Source organism: Eleutherodactylus coqui, chromosome 4 (assembly GCF_035609145.1).
Source record: "Eleutherodactylus coqui strain aEleCoq1 chromosome 4, aEleCoq1.hap1, whole genome shotgun sequence".
NCBI lineage: Eukaryota > Metazoa > Chordata > Amphibia > Anura > Eleutherodactylidae > Eleutherodactylus > Eleutherodactylus coqui.
In genome coordinates, this window is record NC_089840.1 from 277,901,286 (window position 1) to 277,921,839 (window position 20,554).

The following is a 20,554-nucleotide window of genomic DNA, read 5'->3' on the forward strand; positions in this document are numbered from 1 at the left end:
TGTAATGTGTGACCTGCAAACCCTGAGTAACATTTCAGTCCACTTGGTTAACCCCTTCCCGCTATAGGACATACAGTTACACCCTGCGGGGTCGGGTATGTAGGAAGAGAGATCACAGGGCTATCCCTCTTCATACAGCATGGGTATCAGCTGTTTATTATAGCCGACACCCTGCGGCAATCAGATCAACAGCATGTAAAAACAGCAAAAGCCGAGGGAGGTAACAGTCCAACCGCCGGACTCCAGGCATCAATGTATAAACGAATCCAAACACAGGAACACGGCCGCACGGGGGAATCAAGTGTCTTACCAATAGCTTTCCATAAAAGGGAATCAAATCTTTATTGCAGTCCAATCAAACATGTGACATATCTGGGGTCTATATCAGGCATATACCACACAGAGACATGTCCCCATTAAATAGTGAACATCAAATACAGACACACCCACCAAGAATTACAATTAAAAACTCCGGGGTCCGCTGTATATCGTATGCCGGCACCGTCTGTAAAAACGGCATAGACTTGTACATTACACACTCGGCTCCGCTCCTCCGTCTCACGCACACTCGGCTCCGCTCCTCCGTCGTGCAGAAACTCGGCTCTGCTCCTCCGTCTCTCACACGCTCGGCTCTGCTCCATCCACTCTCTGAATACATCCTCCCACAGCAGAGTCCTGCATCCACTGAGCAGAGAGACCTGGTCATGTGACCCCTTGTCTCCTCCCACACACTGATCACATGATGGTGACATCATCACAGGTCCTGTAAGCACAGAACAACCACGTGGCTCCTGTCCGACTGCAGCTGGAGGTATGTGGGGGTCACAGCTTCCCCTTGTAGAGACCCCGGGGAGGTGCAGGAGATTAGCGGCCATGTAACGCTCCTCTGGGGAGTCTGGGATGTACATAGGAGATGGTGCAAGGCCTCTGCAGTGCCCCCTATTGGCAGGCCTGTAACATGACTGGGAATAGAAGCCTCCGGAAGGCCGAGAACATCTCCAGCTACAATCAGGATTATTCGGCCTCCACTACAAATTCGCTTTCTACAATCCGTACAAAATCCCCCCAGAAGAATATAAATAAGTGACACAACTGATAGAACGAGCGCTTTCCCCAAATCCCCACAAAATGACCCTTTTTCTGCCTCCTGCGGCCCCAGAATCCCCCATGAGGTCTTTAGTCCTGGGAGCCCCTTCTGCTGAGCGGCTGCAGATGGACAGCAGCTTCTGCCGGCGCTCCGGAGGAGTCTTACCCCGTTCCTCGCGGCCGCCGGCTCACTGATGCTCTGGGGTTTGGGAGGTGCAGCCGCCGTCTCGTCGCTCCAGAATCTTCTGTCTTCTGAAACCAGTTGAAAATCCACCCCAAATTGTTGCCCCTCTGGTCTAATATGAGCCGCATCACTTAGAGTTTAAGAAAGGAGCATTGCTACAAACACAACCCTTTGAAGTACGTCGGGGGAGGGTACAGCGATAGGGTCCAATGTAACCCCCCATATGTAATGTATCTATGTTGCCTTTTGAAGAACAATTCATTTATGTCTGTTTTACAAACTTGCTGAAGTATGGGGTAAGTTTATTGATATGTTTTGTATAAGGCCTCCTTCCCACGGACGGATTTCCGCCGCGTAATTCACGGCGGAAATCCGCTGCGTTGTGCGCAGCTATTAGGTTCTATTGAACCTAATAGCTCAGGGCTCGCGGTGCGGAATTCCGCACCGTGAAATCACCCGACCTCACCCGCAGCATGCTCTATTTGCCGCAGGTGTACGCGCGGATGGCTTCCATTGCAGTCAATGGAAGCCGTCCGTTCACGCTATCTCCCACTGTAGCACAGCGGAAGATAGCATGAAAACGCTTCCCCGCCTACCGCCGCCGCGTCATATGGGAGCGAGGACGCCGGATCCGCAGGTAAGTTTGGGGGTCTCTGAGGGGCGCCGTGACGGGCTCCGCCGTGGGCAGCCGGCCTAAGACAGGGTCCTCTATAGTCATTTGTTGATGATACTAATTCTGTGAGGAGAGGTTGAGATTTACTATTGTTTATAAACAGGAATCGGTGAGATTTTTGGACACGCGAGTCATCAAGGTGTCGTCGCAACATTCTCTACTTGGTATATATACCAATTATTGCGTTAATTTGGTGTTTATCTGGTGTTCACGCTGAAAATCTTATGAAGCCGTGGTTACTTTAGAGATACCGGGAAAAAAATATGTTCACCATTTTGCATAGTCCTCTGCGTTACCCAGGAAACACCACGTGGAGGTAACCATGCGACGTTTCCTTTATATGAAATGACATCAGGAAGTGAGAGAATTAGATTACGTACATAAAATTTGGACGCCAATTCTTTTGCCCTTCGAATTGAATAATCGAGTTGGGACCCATTAACTTTTCCTATTTATGACATAATCAATGTTCGTGCCAAATTTCAAGTTTCTATTACACCAAAAAATGAGAGAATTAGTTTCCGTATGTAAAATTTGGACGCTAGTTAGAGATGAGCGAACGTACTCGTTACGAGTACTTAAGCACCCGAGCACCGCCATTTTCGAGTACAGCAGTACTCGCGCGTAAAGATTCGGGGGTCGCCGTGGCGGCACGGGGGGTAGCAGTGGGGAGTGGGGGGGAGAGGGAGAGAGAGAGGGCTCCCCCCTGTTCCCCGCTGCTACCCCCCGCACCGCCGCGCCTCTCCCCGCCCCCCAGCGCCCCCCGAATCTTTACGCCCGAGTACTGAAGTACTCGAAAATGGCGGTACTCGGGTGCGTAAGTACTCTTTACGAGTACGTTCGCTCATCTCTAACGCTAGTTCATTTGCGCTAGAATTAAATAATCGAGTTCGGACCCATTAACGTTTCCTATTTATGACATAATCAATGCTCGTGCCAAATTTCAAGTTTTTATGACATCGTGAAGCGAGACAATTACATTCCGTACGTAAAATGTGGACGCTAATTCTTTTGCGCATAGAATTGGATAATCGATTTGGGACCCATTAGCTTTTCCTATGTATGACATAATAATCAATGCCCGTGCTAAATTTCAGGTGAGAGAATTAGATTATGTACGTAAAATTTGGACGCTAATTCTTTTGCGCATAGAATTGAATAGTCAAGTTGGGACCCATTAACGTTTCCTATTTATGACATAATCAATGTTCATGCCAAATTTCAAGTTTCTATGACATCGGGAAGTGAGAAAATTAGATTCCCTACATAAAATTTGGACGCTAGTTCTTTTGCACTAGAATTGAATAATCGAGTTGGGACCCATTAGATTTTCCTATTTATGACATAATCAATGCTCGTGCCAAATTTCACGTTTCTATGACAATGGGAAGTGAGAGAATTAGATTCCATACGTAAAATTTAGACGCTAATTCTTTTGTGCTTAGAATTGAATAATCGAGTTGGGACCCATTAATTTTTCCTATTTATGTCATATTTAATGCCCGTGCCAAATTTCAAGCTTCTATTACACCAAGAAGTGAGAGAATTAGATTCCGTACGTAAAATGTGGATGCTAATTGTTTTGCGCTTAGAATTGAATAATCGAGTTGGGATCCATTAACTTTTCCTATCTATGACATAATCAATGCCTGTTCCAAATTTCACGTTTCTATGACACCGGAAAGTGAGAGAATTGCATTCCGTACGTAAAATTTGGACGCTAATTCTTTTGCGCTTAGAATTGAATAATCGACTTGGGACCTATTAACTTTTCCTATTTATGACATATTCAATGCTCGTGCCAAATTTTACGTTTCTATGACATTGGGAAGTGAGAGATTTAGATTATGTACGTACAATTTCGACGCTTATTCTTTTGCACTAGAATTAAATAATTGAGTTGGGACCCATAAACCTTTCCTATTTATGACATGATCAATGCTCGTGCCAAATTTCATGTTTCTACGTCTTTGGGAAGTGAGAGATTCCGTACGTAAAATTTGGACGCTAGTTCTTTTGTGCTTAGAATTGAATAATCAAGTTAGGACCCATTAACGTTTCCTATTTATGACATAATCAATGCTCATGCCAAATTTTAAGTTTCTACGACATTGGGAAGTGAGAGAATTAGATTCCGTACGTAAAATTTGGACGCTAGTTCTTTTGCGCTAGATTTAAATAATCTAGTTGGGACCCATTTACTTTTCCTATTTTGGACATAATCTATGCTCACACCAAATTTCATGTTTCTACGACATCGGGGAAGTTGGAGAATTAGTGGTGAGTCAGTCAATCAGTGAGTGAGTCAGTGAGGGCTTTCGTCTTTATATATATATATATATATACATACACACTTTTTAAGCTAAACTGGTCTGTATTGAGGAATGGCAAAACCATTACCTACTCTTCTTCACTCCCTTTCCTTACATCAGCTAGCTCCACCCTTTGTAATCTTGCTCTCTGTTAGAACAAAACATGCTTCAAGTATGAGTGCTCCAACAGTACACATATCATAAATAACACACGGGCCCTTCACACTCACACACACAAAAATTCACAAAAATAACAGATTTTAGCAGTGGTAATCACAGCGAAACAATGACAGGTCCTCCAGTGAGGCATTTCATTTAATTTACATTGTTCTGGCGGTCGAGGGATTTCGGGGCTGCGATGTCAGGGCACTGCAAGATGCTGCAGCCAGCCGTGTAAAATCATGAAAAATACCCGCGGCTCTTCTTTGCTCATGAGATTTTAAGCTCCAATAGTAGCGGTTTTTAACATGGCTATCGAAGCGCTAAAATCTCGTTTGTCTGAAGGAGGCCTTAGGCTAACTTCACATGGATGAGTGCAATATCGGGCTGTGAATCATGGCCCAATATCACACTCACCAATATGTGATTTCCCCGTGGATGTGAGGTGTTTTTATGTCAAAACTGCCTCACATCACTTCAGGAAAGTAGTGATCCACCATCACGCCTGACACCTGTGGCAGAGGACCACAACGTTTCTCCCATTGTCTTCAATAAGAGACATCATATGGCACTCACATGCCCCTAGCACAGGTGCAATGCTGCCATAGTCCCATTGAAAACAATGCGTGTAGCAAGAGCATGCCCAAAGATCAAACGTGCCGCAATTTTTTACCTCACATTGGCATGTAAAATGCACATTGCCAAGCATAATATGGCGCTATATTGGGCTGTGTGAATGTAGCCTTATTCATAGCAGTCATATAGAGCTTTGGGGTGGTTTACATTGTCTCGTCTTCTTCCCATTCAGGCTCCTCGGCTGATATCTTCTATATCAGATAATATTCCTGATTGACCCGACAAGGATGGAGAGGAAGCGGGACAAGATGGCGGAGAGTATATTCACCCTCACCCTAGAGATACTCTTCCAGCTTACAGGAGAGGTGAGAGATTCTGGGGATGACGTCACGTTCCATCATTCTTATCTCTGTCAGTCTCTGGTCACATCTATGGCAGAGGATTTACTGCCAATTCATCATAAATGCCAGGAAAATAATAGAGCCGGTTGTTCTGGTAGAATGATGGAAACCCAACAGATCTACTATAAGGCAATTGGAGGTTGTTGGGGGTCATTATTGTCCGTCATCTAACAGAACCAAAACTCTGATCATTCCATTCTTCTGCTCCTGTGACTGAGTAGAACAACGGAGATGATGAACACAGATGTGAGGAGAATCTTACTAATTGTTGTACATAACTGGAGACATGAAGGACTCTGGGAATGTCTGCAGGGATATTTATGGATGTGTCTCCCCATAAACAGGATTACACGGTAGTGAAGAAGACTTCTAGTGATGGCTGTCAGGCCCCGGTGTCTGATGGATGGGGAAGACCCCTGAGCCCAATCACAAGGCCTCCACCTCACCCCCTGATACTGGAGGAGATCAATGAGCAGAAGATCCTAGAACTCACCAACAAGATGATTGAGCTGCTGACTGGAGAGGTGATACTGCTGGGAATGCTGGGACATTATACAGTAACGCTATGGCGGTATAACGTGTCTGGGTGATGATGGTATCATTGTGTTGTCAGGTTCCTATAAGGTGTCAGGATGTCGCTGTCTATTTCTCCATGGAGGAGTGGGAGTATTTAGAAGGACACAAGGATCTGTACAAGGACATCATGATGGAGGACCACCAGCCCACCTCATCACCAGGTAATAGACAGGACTAAATCCACACGGCCTTTATTATTTGTATGTAGAGAATGAATTCAGTGGCTGTCTGTGTTTTCTGCAGGTAGATCCAGTAAGAGAACAGCAGCAGAGAGATGTCCCCGTCCTCTTCTTCCACAGGTTAATCAGGTAGATGGAGAGAAGGTCTCATGAAATCTCCCCTCTGGTCTGTAGGACGGCTGGGAAGGTCTTGTTTTCAGTCTTATTATATGATTGATACTTGTGTAAAGAGAAAGCTGGAGATGGCGGGATTACAGTCGACCGCAGACATTAGATCTCCGCATCTTATCACTATTTTCTGGTTCTGTAGACTTCTGATTGGAATAAAGAAGCAACAGGTTGCAGTTATACAGGAGACCTGCAGCTATTTGGCCCAGATCACTACTGCTGTCATGTCACTCCGGCTCCTCATAGTAATTAATGACCTTTTCTGGCCATATAAAACCTTCCACACGACTTCTCCAACTGTGTGATGACTTTTACAATATTTGTTTCACAGCTGGTGAAACTGGAGGAAGATCTGATCCCTATTGATGCTACAGAGACACATGTGAGGGGGGATCAGCCGTGTAAGGAGGAGATACCTACAGGTGACCACCCAGGTAATGCTTTTTTAGGTGGGACGATCTGCCTATATAAACAACTGCACGAGTGGTGACGTCACTGCTAGTTATTAGCGCTCATGCAGGTCCCTGATGGCTTCTCGCTCAGCACTCTGAACGGGGAGCGTTTGCATGCAGCAAGAAATCAGCCATCCAGCAATGATTTTTATGCTGGCTGAAAGTGAGCGACAATGAAAAGTGTGCGGACGGTGAAGAATGTTTTTTACATTTGGACGTAACAATTATCTTGCATTTTCTTTCATTTGAACGAGTTTTCCACAATAATCGTCCCATGTTAGTGGCCCTTTAGACTACATGTAGAGGAGAGTCTGTGTAGTCAGGTTTTTTCAGCTGTATATTCACTTGTTTGTCCAAAATGCATAATAATGTGTAAATGTTATTTAACCCCTTAGTGACCGCCCATACGTCTTTTCCTGTATGGGTGGCTGGGCTTTATTCTACAAGGCCGTGAAAAAACATCGGCCCTGCAGAATAAAGCTGCGGGGCCGGGGAGTGCAACAGCTCCCTGCTATGAGTCACTGACAGCCTGGGGCTGTCACTGGGGTCCTTGTGTGCGGTCCCCAGGCACACGATAGCTGGTTTTTAAAAGGTAACTGCATTCATGTAAAAGTTAAAAAAAAGTTTTAAAAGTCTGTTTGCGACCACCACCCCTCAACAAGCTTACTAGTCTGAGGAGGTGCAAAGGCTCACAGAGCACCACTTTTTACACCCCATCCTTGCCATTGAGGTCAAGAAATACTCTCCCAAAAATTAGCTGTATGTGTATGGTTTTCTGGATTATGGTCAATTCCCAATTATTGCTATAAAGACTTGCTTAAAGGGTCTGACATTGATTTGCAGGAATACTGCCATCCAATAGGTGGCGCTGAAAGGTATTGTTCCATCTTCCTTATTTGCATATATTTCCCAGAGGAGCTTGCATGGTCATATAAGTCTCCTCACTCATCCTTTTAGAAAAAAATTATTTCTTTCTAACACTAAATTTTACCCCCAGAATGTTTTCTCATTTTTACGTTGATAGGACTGTGTGAGGGCTCGCTTTTTACGGGGCGATCTGTAGTTTGTATTGGTACCATTTTGGGAAAGATATATAAAAACTTTTGATTCAAATAGATTTTATTGCATATATCAGACAAACAGTTAATTTTCTGCATTAATCATGAAAAAATCAGATATAACTTTCGAAAGAATATAATGATCGAAGGGAGAAGTAAGGTAGGTCTGGGGGAGGAGCGTTTATCCCTAGTGGGGTTTGACGAGACAATTATATCTCGTGCTAGCTGCTTCTTTCGCGTTCCCTCTACCTCGGCTACCTTTGGGATTCGTGGTGGCGAGGCTTGTTACGGCCCCCACCTTGAGTATAGCAAGTTGTTCTCCCTTCGACTATGTGGAACTTAACTCTCTTAACACACTGAAGGGGGGGGGTCTAGAGGAGAGAGGGGTGTGGGGGGAGAAACGAGAAGAGCTGCTGTGTGGGGCCCCTTGAGGTTCTGCTTTATGGTCTCATCTGCTTATCCCTTGGCCTATTGCCTAGTCCAGCGAGCCTTGGGCTACCCACTTTTTAAGATTGCCTGAGCCTCTGAACACCACCCATGGCTGCCAAGTCTTGAGGGTGGTTTCCCAGGTCTTGGGATCGTCAGCCCCCATTTCGTCATATCTCATAAGGGTGTGGCGTTCCTCCACCCACATGCCTCTAGTGGGGGTGGTTGGAAAACGCCAGAACCTCGGTATTAGCCTTCTTACTGCTATTATAAAGTACCTTAGTAGGCTTGTTTTGACATCTTTCACCGACCCTGGGAATAGCGAGAGTAGGGCTAGTTTTGGGTTTATCGACAGCCCTGTGTGGTTGATGTGGTTAAAGAGAGCTGTCACCTCATTCCAGAGGGAGGCCACTGGTCGGCAGTCCCACCAGATGTGTATCATTGTGCTCCTGCTCTCGCCACACCTCCAGCACATGGGTGAGGATTGAGGGAAGATCTTCTGCAGCAGGTCAGGCGTCCTATACCACCTTGTGACTAGCTTGTAATTGAGGTCTTGGATCCTGCCCGCTGAGGAGAGTTTATGTGTGAGGGCCCATACTTTATCCCAGTCCTCCTCTGTGAGAATGGTGTCAAGTTCTGTTTCCCATGCCTCTTTGTAATTCAGGGTCTCGTCCTCTGTCTCACAGTCCAGCAGTAGGAAAGATATATAAAAAATTTTGATAGCTTTTTAATCAAGTTGTTCTTGGAGTAGCCAAAACAAAAAGGTAATTCTTCCACTGCATTTCTTTTGTGTGTAGACCTTTATGGATCTGGTGATACCAATTTTTAGATTTGTTTTTATTTTATAATTTAAAAAAAGTCTTTATTTCTTGTCCATTGCATTTGGGGACACAACTGAAGAAAGTGGGTATAGATACTACCACTAGGAGGAGAAACACTAAGCAAAAAAGGTTTTAGCTCTTGCTACCAGGTATATTCCTCCTGCAGGAACCAGCTGATCAGTTTCAGTGTTGTCTAGTTGTCTCTTTTTTAAGAGGCAGACTTCTTCATATTCAGACTCCGATATTCAACTGGCATCCTTCCAGATCTGGGAATATAGGGCTCGCTTTGGACTCTCTCTGTTACTCCACTGAGGAGGATGAACAGATTAGCGTTAAATCTTCTTTTGTTGGCTTGACACTCAGAATAGCTGACCCGACAGCTATATTAACCCCCTTCCCGCTCCAGGATGTACCGGTACGTCCTGGGAGCCTGGTACTTCCCGCAACAGGACATACCGGTACGTCCTGGGGATAGCGTGAGATCACATAATATCCCACGCTATCCCGCAGCGGGAGCCGGCTGTCAGTCACAGCCGGCGTCCCGCTGCAACAGCGGGGGGGGCATCGGAGATGCGCCCCCCGCTGTTAACCCCTTCCCTGCCGCGATCTAAGTAGATCGCGGCAGGGAAAGAGTTCACAGAGGGATCGCGCTCCCTCTGTGTCTCCGGCCGGCTCTCGCGCTGTCATCGCGATGTCACCATGGCAACAGGATGCCAGACACTGGCGTCCTGTATTGCCTGTGCCTATAATCGCTGTATAAGCGATAAGGCATGGCAGAGCTACTGCTCTGCCATGCCTTATGACAGCGATCATAGGCACAGTGCTGCAAGTCCCTCAGAGGGACTCAAATAGTGTAAAAAAAAGAAAAGAAAAACGTAAAAAAAAGAAAAATGTAAAAAAACCCTTTTTTTTATGCTTTTTCTAATATTAGCATAAAAAAACTAAAAAGAAAAATGAAAACCCCACATATTGGGTATTGACACGTCCATAACGACATGTACAAAAAGTTGAAAACGGGGGCGTGGCCTAGATGCAGACCCGAGCAGTCGTGTTTTCCTAAGCTCTGCTCAAGCCCGGTTATTAAGCAACTTTAAAAGCATTTCCAGCATAAAAATCTTGCCAAAATTTATACTAAGGATCCCTAGAGTGAAGAAAAGAAGGAAAAGCACATTACCGAAGGGAGAAGCCGGGAGGGATAGAGTTCTCTGCCATCCAGGGTGATCGGAGAGGTGAAAACCCCTGGAGACGTGTCAGAAGCCTCACTTATCCACAGAAAGAATCTCTATAACGGAGAAAGTAGACCGGAGCACCAGCAAAACCTCCGCTAGGTTTCTCCGGTGAGTGACACACTTAGAATCCTACTGTGGCACGGGAAAGGGGTGACAGCTTAGTCTCCGATGGTCGCGGCTGAGCGCTGCATGCGGAGAAAGGTGACAGCGCTAGTACCAGACCGCACATTACCTCCCCAAACCTCCCGACAAAAGTGAACCCAGAACGGCTTACTGTCTGCTCTGAAAGGCTTTACCCACACTAAAGAAAAGGCTGAGAATAGAGAGATCAGCTCCGCAACGCACAGGTGCCAGAGACAGAGCTCCTGAGTCTCACAACTTAAGCCTTCTGGAGCGCGGGAACGGACCGCCATTTTAGACACCAGAAACCGCGGCTGAACATAGTATACAGAGAGAAAGGAAAGGGGCATTATGAACTTACATGTTGCCTCCCTGAATCCCCTGTTACAACACAAACAACTGCAGTTGCTCACTCATACAAAAAGGTTGAGATCGGGAAAGCTCACTGACTGTACTAGACAGAGGGCTGGCAACAGAGAGAATAGCTCTGTGACATCTAACTACCGATGATAGAACTTCTGGAGACCGTCTCTCCCCTGAACTGGGGCTTTCAGATTGAGCTCCCTTGAAGCAGTGCTGGTGCAGTTGCAAGCTGAAATAAACTGTAAATCAAATCGGACACTTCTTGCCTTCATTATACTTAAACCTAATAAAAAGCTCTTTTGGAGGAGGTGGAGCCCGAACGAAAACTAGGTCAGCTACACAACAAAAAGCCTTGCCGGACTGAAGTTTTTGCAGGGCTCGGGAGAGACCTTAACCCCTTCAAAAAAATAAATAAATAAACACCTAAAAGTAGCCCGAGGGTCCTCAGCAACAAAATGCCCAAGAGAAGAAACACTAAAACACCACTCAACAAAGTCTCAGACTTTTTCAGCACCCGCGGCCCGAGGAGGCAGGGACCGACGAACAAAGAGGGTTCCCCCTCACCTGCAAGCCCTAGAGAAAACACAGGGGTTTCTCCTCCTCGGTCACCCATCTCAAGAAGTCAAAAAGAAATACAAAGTGAAGAGACACCGAAGACCACATCCAGACACGGGGTGAGTGATTCTTCTGGGAAGGGTGCTGGCGCCACTCCATACGGTTGCAAAATGGCGCCGTCGAGCTCACAACTGCCATCTTCCCTCTCCACTCCTTTATCAAGCCCTGAAAAACAGCGCCCCCGACTTTCTCCACATACTAACCAACAGCAAGAAGACCCCACATCTGAGCCTGACCCTATTATAAGTGTCTCATCTTCCAATATGCCAGCTACGGAAGACTTTATAAAACAAATGATCCTAGCATTAAGAGGATCTTTGCAAAAGGACATTAAGTCTCTGTCAAACACCCTAAACACCTCTATAACAGATCTAGAAGAGAGGACCGACCATATTGAAACCTAAATGGGAGAAGTAACTGCATCTCATAATAAGCTAATAGATGCACACTACTCCCTGGAGGAAGAAGTAGAAGACATAAAGAAAAAACTTACAGATCTGGAGGATAGGAGTAGGAGGTGCAACGTCAAGTTCAGAGGCATCCCAGAGAGTGTCCCACAGCATGATCTAAAAAGCTTCCTCACCAAGCTAATCAAAAGCATCCTTCCAGATGCCTCCGAATTAGATTGCACTATTGATAGAGCGCATAGATTACTAAAGCCAAACTTTCTACCAGATTCAGTTTCAAGAGACGTAATCGCCAAATTTCATTTTTACCATATAAAGGATGCTCTGATGACAGCTTCAAGAAAGCAGGGCACCCTACCATCTCCATTTATCAATATAAGCCTTTTCACCAACCTGTCCCAGAATACTATCCAAGCAAGAAAGGCTTTCTCTCTTATCACCTCATCGCTGAAAGCTGCAAAAATTCCCTACAAATGGGGCTTTCCTGTAAAAATAATAGTCCACAAAGATAACGCAGTGCATGCTCTAAATTCACCAGAAGATGGCGCAAATGTCCTCTCCAAGTGGAATATCTTACTACCAGAGGAACCACAGCCAGGCAAACCTCAGAGACCCCAGAGGTTCCCTCAGCGCCGCATGCTTCCTTCTACCCCGCCATGAAAACAGCATCAACATCACAAGTTTCTTCCTCATATGATGCTGGACACGTTTTTCGCTGACCTTCAATACCGGGCCGATGGTCTGCAAGCCGAACTTTCCCCCCATAACAGGTTTCAGGTTTTTATACCTGCTCTTATCTAAAGTTTTATCTGTTTAATTTTACAGTTTTATTGCTCTTTCCTTGGAGGGCTCTTATTGATGTTTTCACATAATAAGATAGTTTATCTTAAATATGCTCTCACGAATAACATGAACAACGCAATTCGTATATTGTTTAGTGTTAACAGGCATATTACTGTTTTCGCCTGTACCTTTGTTTTAAGATCGTATATTTGCTATGCTGCTAATGTATCCCAAACAAATACACTCACAACCCACTTTAACAATGCATATAAATATCTGCTCCCAGAACGTTAGGGGATTAAATTCCCCTTTCAAACGCTCAATGGTCTGGAAGGATGCTAAAGCGACCAAAATAGACATCTTATGTTTGCAAGAAACGCACTTCGCCCAACAGTCTTGCCCTAAATTTTCAAATAAACAATACCCGCATATTTACTTCTCAAACGCCCATAAAAAACACGCCGGAGTATTGATTGCCCTAAGAGACACTCTTCACTTCTCTCTCAAGAAACAAATTTCAGACGACAAGGGAAGATATCTGATACTACAGGGTACCATAGATAATTCACCAATTACTTTGGTGAACATTTATGCACCTAACAAATCCCAAATCTCCTTCTTAAACAAAGTAATAAAGAAGGTAAAAAAAGTCCTTATAGGAAAATTAGTATTTTGTGGGGACTTCAACATAATAGCCGACGAAAAGGTGGACTCCACTGCATCCATTAGGAATGTGCCGGTTCTTCACCCTTGGTTACATAGAGAAGGTTTATACGACAGATTTAGATGTCTCAATTCCTCTTCAAGGGAATTTACCTTCTTCTCCCCAAGGCATAAAACTTACTCGAGGATAGACATGTTCTTGGTGGATAGAGGAACCCTCACCTCAATAACTGACTCCACGATTGGTGTCTCCACTTGGTCTGATCATGCGCCGATATACATAAAATTAAACGTAGGCGCCCCCTGTACCCTATCAAAAATGTGGTGAAACGATACCAACCTGTACAACATCCCTGAGAATCAAAAAATTATCAGCAAAGCTTTAGAGGAATACTTCTCTTTTAACTCTGCACCTGATGTAAGTACTGCCACGTTGTGGAATGCCCACAAGGCAGTTATAAGGGGGTGCTAATAAAACTCAAAATACAACAAAATAAAAACAAACGAGAAAAAATAGACCTTCTATTGGGATATAAAATAAAAAAATTGAAATCTCTCCACCAGAAATCTCCACAAAACGACCACCTAATGGAGCTATCCTCACTGAGGAGGGAATTAAAAAAAACGCTCCTAGACAACTACAATAGGGGCCTGACTTACTTTAAAGCAAACTTTTACTCTTACATGGATAAGCCCTCAAAATTGATGGCTAACCTTGTCAAAAAAAACAATTAAAAACAAAAATCCCATTTATCACTAGCAAAAATGCCCCCCATGACAAAATCTCCCACCCCCAGCGGATAGCTGAACAGTTCAGGGAATATTACAACAGCCTTTACAACCTTAAAGATAACCCTAACATCTTTCAGCCCACCCCAGAGGTAATAAATAAATTCCTGGACGGATTGGATCTCCCCACACTAGATACCCAAAGAGACACATTACACAAACCAATATCAAAACTAGAAATACATAAGGCCATACAAAATCTAAAAAAAACACAAATCCCCGGGACCTGATGGTCTTTCAAATGAGTACTATAGGAACTTTGCTCAACTATTATCCCCTCACCTAGATTCACTATTTAATGAGGTGACGGAACAGGGAACAGACAATAAAAGAAAACATACCACTCCCAACGTGGTTGAGTGCCTTTGAATGGGCTAATAAAGCCACTCTCTCTGCTAACATTCTCCAAACACATTACAAAGTATTAACTAACTGGTACTATACTCCCTCAAAAATGGCAAAATTTTTCCCGACCCACTCCAACTCATGCTGGAGAGACTGCGGCCAAGTAGGCACCCTATATCATCTGTTTTGGGATTGTCCCCAAATCCGTAACTATTGGAAGGAAGTATTTAATACCATACAAGTCATAACTGGCATTCGTCTTGGGCGTACGCCTCAATTGGCACTCATTCTTATCGGCTGCCAGGAAATACCAAAAAAGAAAAGAAAATGGATATGCCACTTCCTGTTGACCGCTAAAAGCGTCATAGCCAAAAAGTGGAGGAAAGCTTTCCCCCCCCCCCCCCCCCCCCTTGATTGGGGACCTCTTGGGCGCAGTTTCAGACCACTACTGTTACGAAAAGATATATATGCAAAATTTAACAACTGTCTTTCTAAATTTGGCAGCATTTGGAATAATTGGCAGCAGTTCAAACTAAAAAATAAGTTCTAACATGTTCAAAATTGTTTAGTTGATTTATTTCTCTTACCGCTTTAACTCAAAAAGAAATTTATATCATTTATAGCATATCGTTGTGTGAAAAATAAAATTGAAATATCTCTCATCACAATGTGTAAATCTGTAACGATGTATTTAACCATTTCTTATATACGCTATGATATGTTTATGCTCCTACCTTTCTATAAAATTCAATAAAAATTATTATGGAAAAAAAAAAAAAAGTTGAAAACGCTTTTTATTTTGTACGACAAAAAGCGTAAAAAAAACCGCTAAAAAACAGAGGCAAAATGCTAATTTTTAGCATTTTGCCTCACAAAAAATGCAATAAAAGTGATCAAAATAGCCGTACATTCCCCAAAATGGTATCAATAAAAACTACAGCTCATCTTGCAAAAAATAAGCCCTCATAGAGCTCCGTACATAGAAAAATAAAGAAGTTACAGGACTTTGAATGCAGCTATAGAGAAAAAAAAAGATTTCCAAAAAAAAGGGGGTTTTATTGCAAAAAAGTGTAAAAACCTAAAAAAAATATAACAATTTTGGTATCGTTGTAACCGTACCGACCCGCAGAAAAAATTTTGTGTGTCATTTATGCTGCATAATTAACGCTGTAAGAAAAAGAGAAAAAAAATCTATGGCAGAATTGATGCGTTTTCTCTCCCTGGTATCATAAAAAAAATAATAAAAGTTTTACTATATAGTCTATGTACCCAAAAGAGGCACAGATAAAAACTACAGCTCGCCACGCAAAAAACAAGCCCTTATACTGCCGCGTCCATGGAAAAATAAAAAAGTTATGGCTTTTGAAAAATGGAGATTGAAAAATACCAAAAAATCGCTTGGTCCTCAACGTCAAAATAGGCCATGTCCTTAAGGGGTTAATTCCCCTATTGGAGCACTCCCTTCCTACTAAAAGCAGGTGAGCACAGGGGCACACACTGCTGGAGTCCTGGAGCTCTACGGTCTACAGCAAATGGGTGACTATTCTCTCAACCTAGGAAAGTATTCTCTCTTCCTTCCCCTTTCTTCTTCTTCTTCTTCCCACCACCAATATGACCACCACTTCACTCCCCAACTGGGACCTCTCTACCTGTCCCAAGCCCCCTTGGCAATCCATTGTAAATCCCTGGGTGGCATGAAGGCTTTTTTTGGGACATAGTGCCATTTCTCCTCCTTTGCAGGCCTCTTTACACCTTGGAGTACTTATTATCCCCAGGTGTCACTGATTTTCATTGCCCTTTCATGACTAGACAAGATTATTTCTGAGGCAACTGGTGGTAAGATTTCTCATCTACCACAAAACAAAGCCAGCCATGTGTGGTTCTGCACAGAAGAAGAGGCCTCAGTTTTGTTCCTTTTACCGCTCCATCCTCCAGACCTTGGATAACAAACGATCCTTGCAGGACCAAACCAAAAGCTCTCCTACAAACTGTGTTTTTATTTTTTATACAAAGGTCATGAAATATCAGTATAATTGTAATGCTATATTCAAAAATATTAAAATCTGTTTAATCATTGGCAGATGACGTCACCAGGAGCTCAGAGGGACATCTGATGTCAACAGATTGTAAAGTGGAAAATGATCCTGTCATACAACATACATATGAAGAGCCTGCCATTATCCCAGATATATCCTCAGCCCTTCACAGCAAAGATCTATCCCCTGATCCTTTTAAACAGGTTCCATCTTCTCATTTATTACATAATGTTAAACAGAGTAAAATTTACAGAACAGATGTTGAACATCAAAGAGTTCACACAGGGGAGAAGCCGTATTCATGTTCTGAATGTGGGAAATCTTTTAACAATAAATCAGATCTTGTTAAACATCAGAGAATTCATACAGGGGAAAAGCCATATTCATGTTCAGAATGTGGGAAATCTTCTAACAATAAATCAGATCTTGTTAAACATCAGAGAATTCATACAGGGGAAAAGCCATATTCATGTTCAGAATGTGGGAAATGTTTTAACCAAAAATCAAATCTTGTGTTACATCAGAGAAATCACACAGGGGAGAAGCCATATTCATGTTCTGAGTGTGGTAAATGTTTTAACCGAAAATCAAATCTTGTGTTACATCAGAGAATTCACACAGGGGAGAAGCCATATTCATGTTCTGAATGTGGGAAATGTTTTAATCACAAATCATCTCTTGTTGCACATCAGAAAATTCATACAGCGGTGAAGCGATTTTCTTGTTCTGAATGTGAGAAATCTTTCACACAGAAAGGTCATCTTATTGATCATCACAGAATTCACACAGGGGAAAAGCCATTTTCATGTGCTGAATGTGGGAAATGTTTTAATCAGAAATCATGTCTTGTTTTACATCAGAAAATTCACACAGGGGAGAAGCCATTTTCATGTTCTGAATGTGGGAAACGGTTTAATAGGGAAATCAATCTTGTTAAACATCAAAGAACTCACACAGGGGAGAAGCCATATTCATGTTCTGAATGTGGGAAACGTTATACTTGGCAATCATGTCTTGTTAAACATAAGAGAACTCACACAGGGGAGAAGCCATATTCATGTTCTGAATGTGGGAAACGTTTTAAGGAGAAAATGAATCTTGTTGACCATCAAAGAACTCACACAGGGGAGAAGCCACATTCATGTTCTGAATGCGGGAAATCTTTCGCACAGAAAGCTGCTCTTATTACACATAAGAAAATTCACACAGGGGAGAAGCCTTATTCATGTTCTGAATGTGAGAGATCTTTCACATATAAAAGTGTTCTTATTCAACATCAGAGAACTCATATAGCGGAAAAGCCATATTCATGTTCTGAATGTGGAAAGTGTTTTAACCGACAATTAAGTCTTGTGATACATCAGAGACTTCATACAGGGGAGAAACCATTTTCATGTTCTGAATGTGGGAAATGTTTTAACTATAAATCAGATCTTGTTAGACATCAGCAAATTCACACAACAGAGAAACTATATTCATGTACTGATTGTGGGAAATGTTTTAAGCAGAAATCATATGTTGCTGTACATCAGAAAATTCATACAAGGGAGAAACTATAAATGACCTGAATGTTGGAAATGCAGCTAAATCAAATCTTTTTTAGACATCAGAGAATTCACACGGAGGAGAAAGCATTTCCATATCATGAATGTTGTGAATATTTTACTTGGAAGTCAAATCCTGTTGACCATCAAAAAACTCACATAGGAAAAACTGTATTAATGTTTTGAATTTGGCAAATGCAGCGCTCACAAATCCCATCTTGTTAAACATTAAATAACTTATCAGGGAAGAAGACATTTTCTTTTTCTTTTTTATTAATAAATAGTACAAGAAAAAAAATTCAACATTAAAAGTCAAAACGAAGTCACATGTATTACAAGATGATTATATGCATAACTGTCAACTGTCAATTAATGTCTGTTATCTAAAAATCACCTAGAACCCAGATAACACATTTATAGTATATACCAACCAGGTGTAGAGAATATTTCATATTAATATACATAATTAAGTCTCAAAAATTGTTTCCAATAAGTAATAAATATGTAAAACCTTACATGCTTGTGTTCTTTAAATGGTAATGCATCATCCTGTAGGTTGACCCCAGACACATGGCATACGCTGGGGAGCTGCGAGGGCAATATGCTGGCTTGTCACTGTGGCACTTACCACGCTCCCTCCCAGAGGGATGCATGCAGCCAAGGCCAGGGCAGCACTGGGCCTCTTTCGGACACCCCCGGCATGGGGATGCCTGATAAACATTAGGACAGGTGAAAAAGTTGTCCTGGGTGACGCCACCGTTCCGGTTCCCACTGGCATGAACTTCAGCAAGGAAATAAACAAGCCACAGACAATTGTACAGTACCTCAGGTCCCCAGGAACGGTCAGGGTCTGGAATAACTTTTACTTGAAACTTCAACAGTACATGGCACAAATGACAAGTTTAGATCTCATTGATGCAGGAATAAGATGAAACCAAGTACCTCCACGCGGCAGGTCCAGACTTTAGGCTGCCCGTGTGTGAATAAATAAAGACGCGTACCACCACTCAGCAGAACTCAGACTTTTGGACGCTTGAGTGTGAACAATGAAACTGAAATACCTCCACCTAGCAATCCCAGACTGTAGGACGCATCTGGTGTGAAATTGATTAGATAAGAGTACCTCTGCACTAGGTGTTCCCACAAGAACACACATGCTCAACTCACGCTCTCTCTCTTTTGGGGGGCTCACTCTTCTAACAGCATTTCTGGTGGTGTGTGGGAAATCTCTCTTCCTCCTCCATTCTTCACTACATGAGGGCTGAAGGTGCTCCCATGTAGCTGAAACTCTTTGATTGGAACCCAGAAGACATGGACCTTTTCCCGTTCTCATGTACTCCTATTTATACCTTCTCTCACACCACGTGACAGGACAGAATTGTTACATTTACCAGACAGTCTCCATGTTTTGCAGACACTTAACCCATTACACACTGCAGCTGTACAATACACAAAACAGAATGACAAGAAAGTTTTGCACAGTGCATCCACATGAGACATACATGTAGGACATTATGGAGGGGGCCAGGAAAGCATGCACTGGGCCACTACAGTACGCTATTTCCTCAGACCTCTGGAGATGAGTGGGAGCTGGTAGGTGTTATGTGTAGAAATAGTGAGGAGAGAATTACACCAAGGATTCTGGACTTCGTGGAACTACTTGGTACAAAAAGATAATTTCATTGGAGATAATCATATCTAACATGTTACAGCACTGAGACAGACTACAGAGTCTCCCCGCCATCCATCTCATCACTGTAGTTATGTGTGTCACAATATACAGGTATGATGTTTCCACTTCTCCTCATCAGGAGGAGCCATCAGTAATACCTCAGGGGCAGATGATGCTGGAGGTGGCCACCTTACAAAGAAGATTAACTCAGTCCAGAAGGTACAAATTCTGGAACGGGACCATTTAAGTTCAGCACCCATCTTCTGTTATCAATGACATTGTGATGTAGGAACTCCACCGAACCTAAAAAGTCCTAAAAGTGTGAAGAAACTAATCGACTGATCCATCACTAAGACACCATGACACACTACCTTGCAGTTACAATCTGGAGCACATAAAGAGGGTCTGGTGCTTCTCCAAATGTAGCCAATTCAAAGTCCCTTTACTGCTGCAAAAGCCATAATAGAAAACTAATCTTTTCTCTGGAAGATTCTCCTCACTCCTCATACCATGCGATAGTCAGGAGATGCTGCAGCCAGTGAGAGCCTATAGAAGAATTAGCTGGGCTCTATAGTTCCACCATCAACAGTAAACACATTGAGGTCTCCTATGCGGATCACCTACCTTGAGGATGTGCAGAACATAGAGGAGCGCTGTGCCGGGTATCGGGGGAAGAGAGGGTAATTATACTACACAGAGCAAAGATGAACAAGCTCATCAGTATAATAACTACATAGGCCACCAGTCTACTGCCTGATCCTGGGTCTGACCCGGCTGGCTTCTTCAGTGCAGGATCCTGGTCATCGTGTTTCCTATTGGTGGTGGAACTGCAGAGCCCAGCTGTAGAGAGATCTTATAATACAGATAATTGGGCGCCCCAGTAATATTGAGTGTTTGAGGCAGCATCGATGCACAAT

At 43.3% G+C, this 20,554-nt stretch overlaps 1 protein-coding gene across 1 annotated transcript in view; it reads left to right on the plus strand.

Annotated features, from left to right (window-relative positions):
- LOC136626720 (zinc finger protein Xfin-like) overlaps window positions 1-18,459 on the plus strand; it is an 89,628-nt gene extending 71,169 nt beyond the window's left edge. The window contains 7 exon segments of the mRNA XM_066601727.1: window positions 5,236-5,355; window positions 5,736-5,915; window positions 6,005-6,128; window positions 6,211-6,275; window positions 6,646-6,748; window positions 16,467-17,975; window positions 17,978-18,459. Of these exon segments, the coding sequence (XP_066457824.1) occupies window positions 5,236-5,355; window positions 5,736-5,915; window positions 6,005-6,128; window positions 6,211-6,275; window positions 6,646-6,748; window positions 16,467-17,975; window positions 17,978-18,024 (2,148 nt within the window). The 3' untranslated portion in view covers window positions 18,025-18,459.
- The last annotated feature ends 2,095 nt before the right edge of the window (window positions 18,460-20,554 follow it).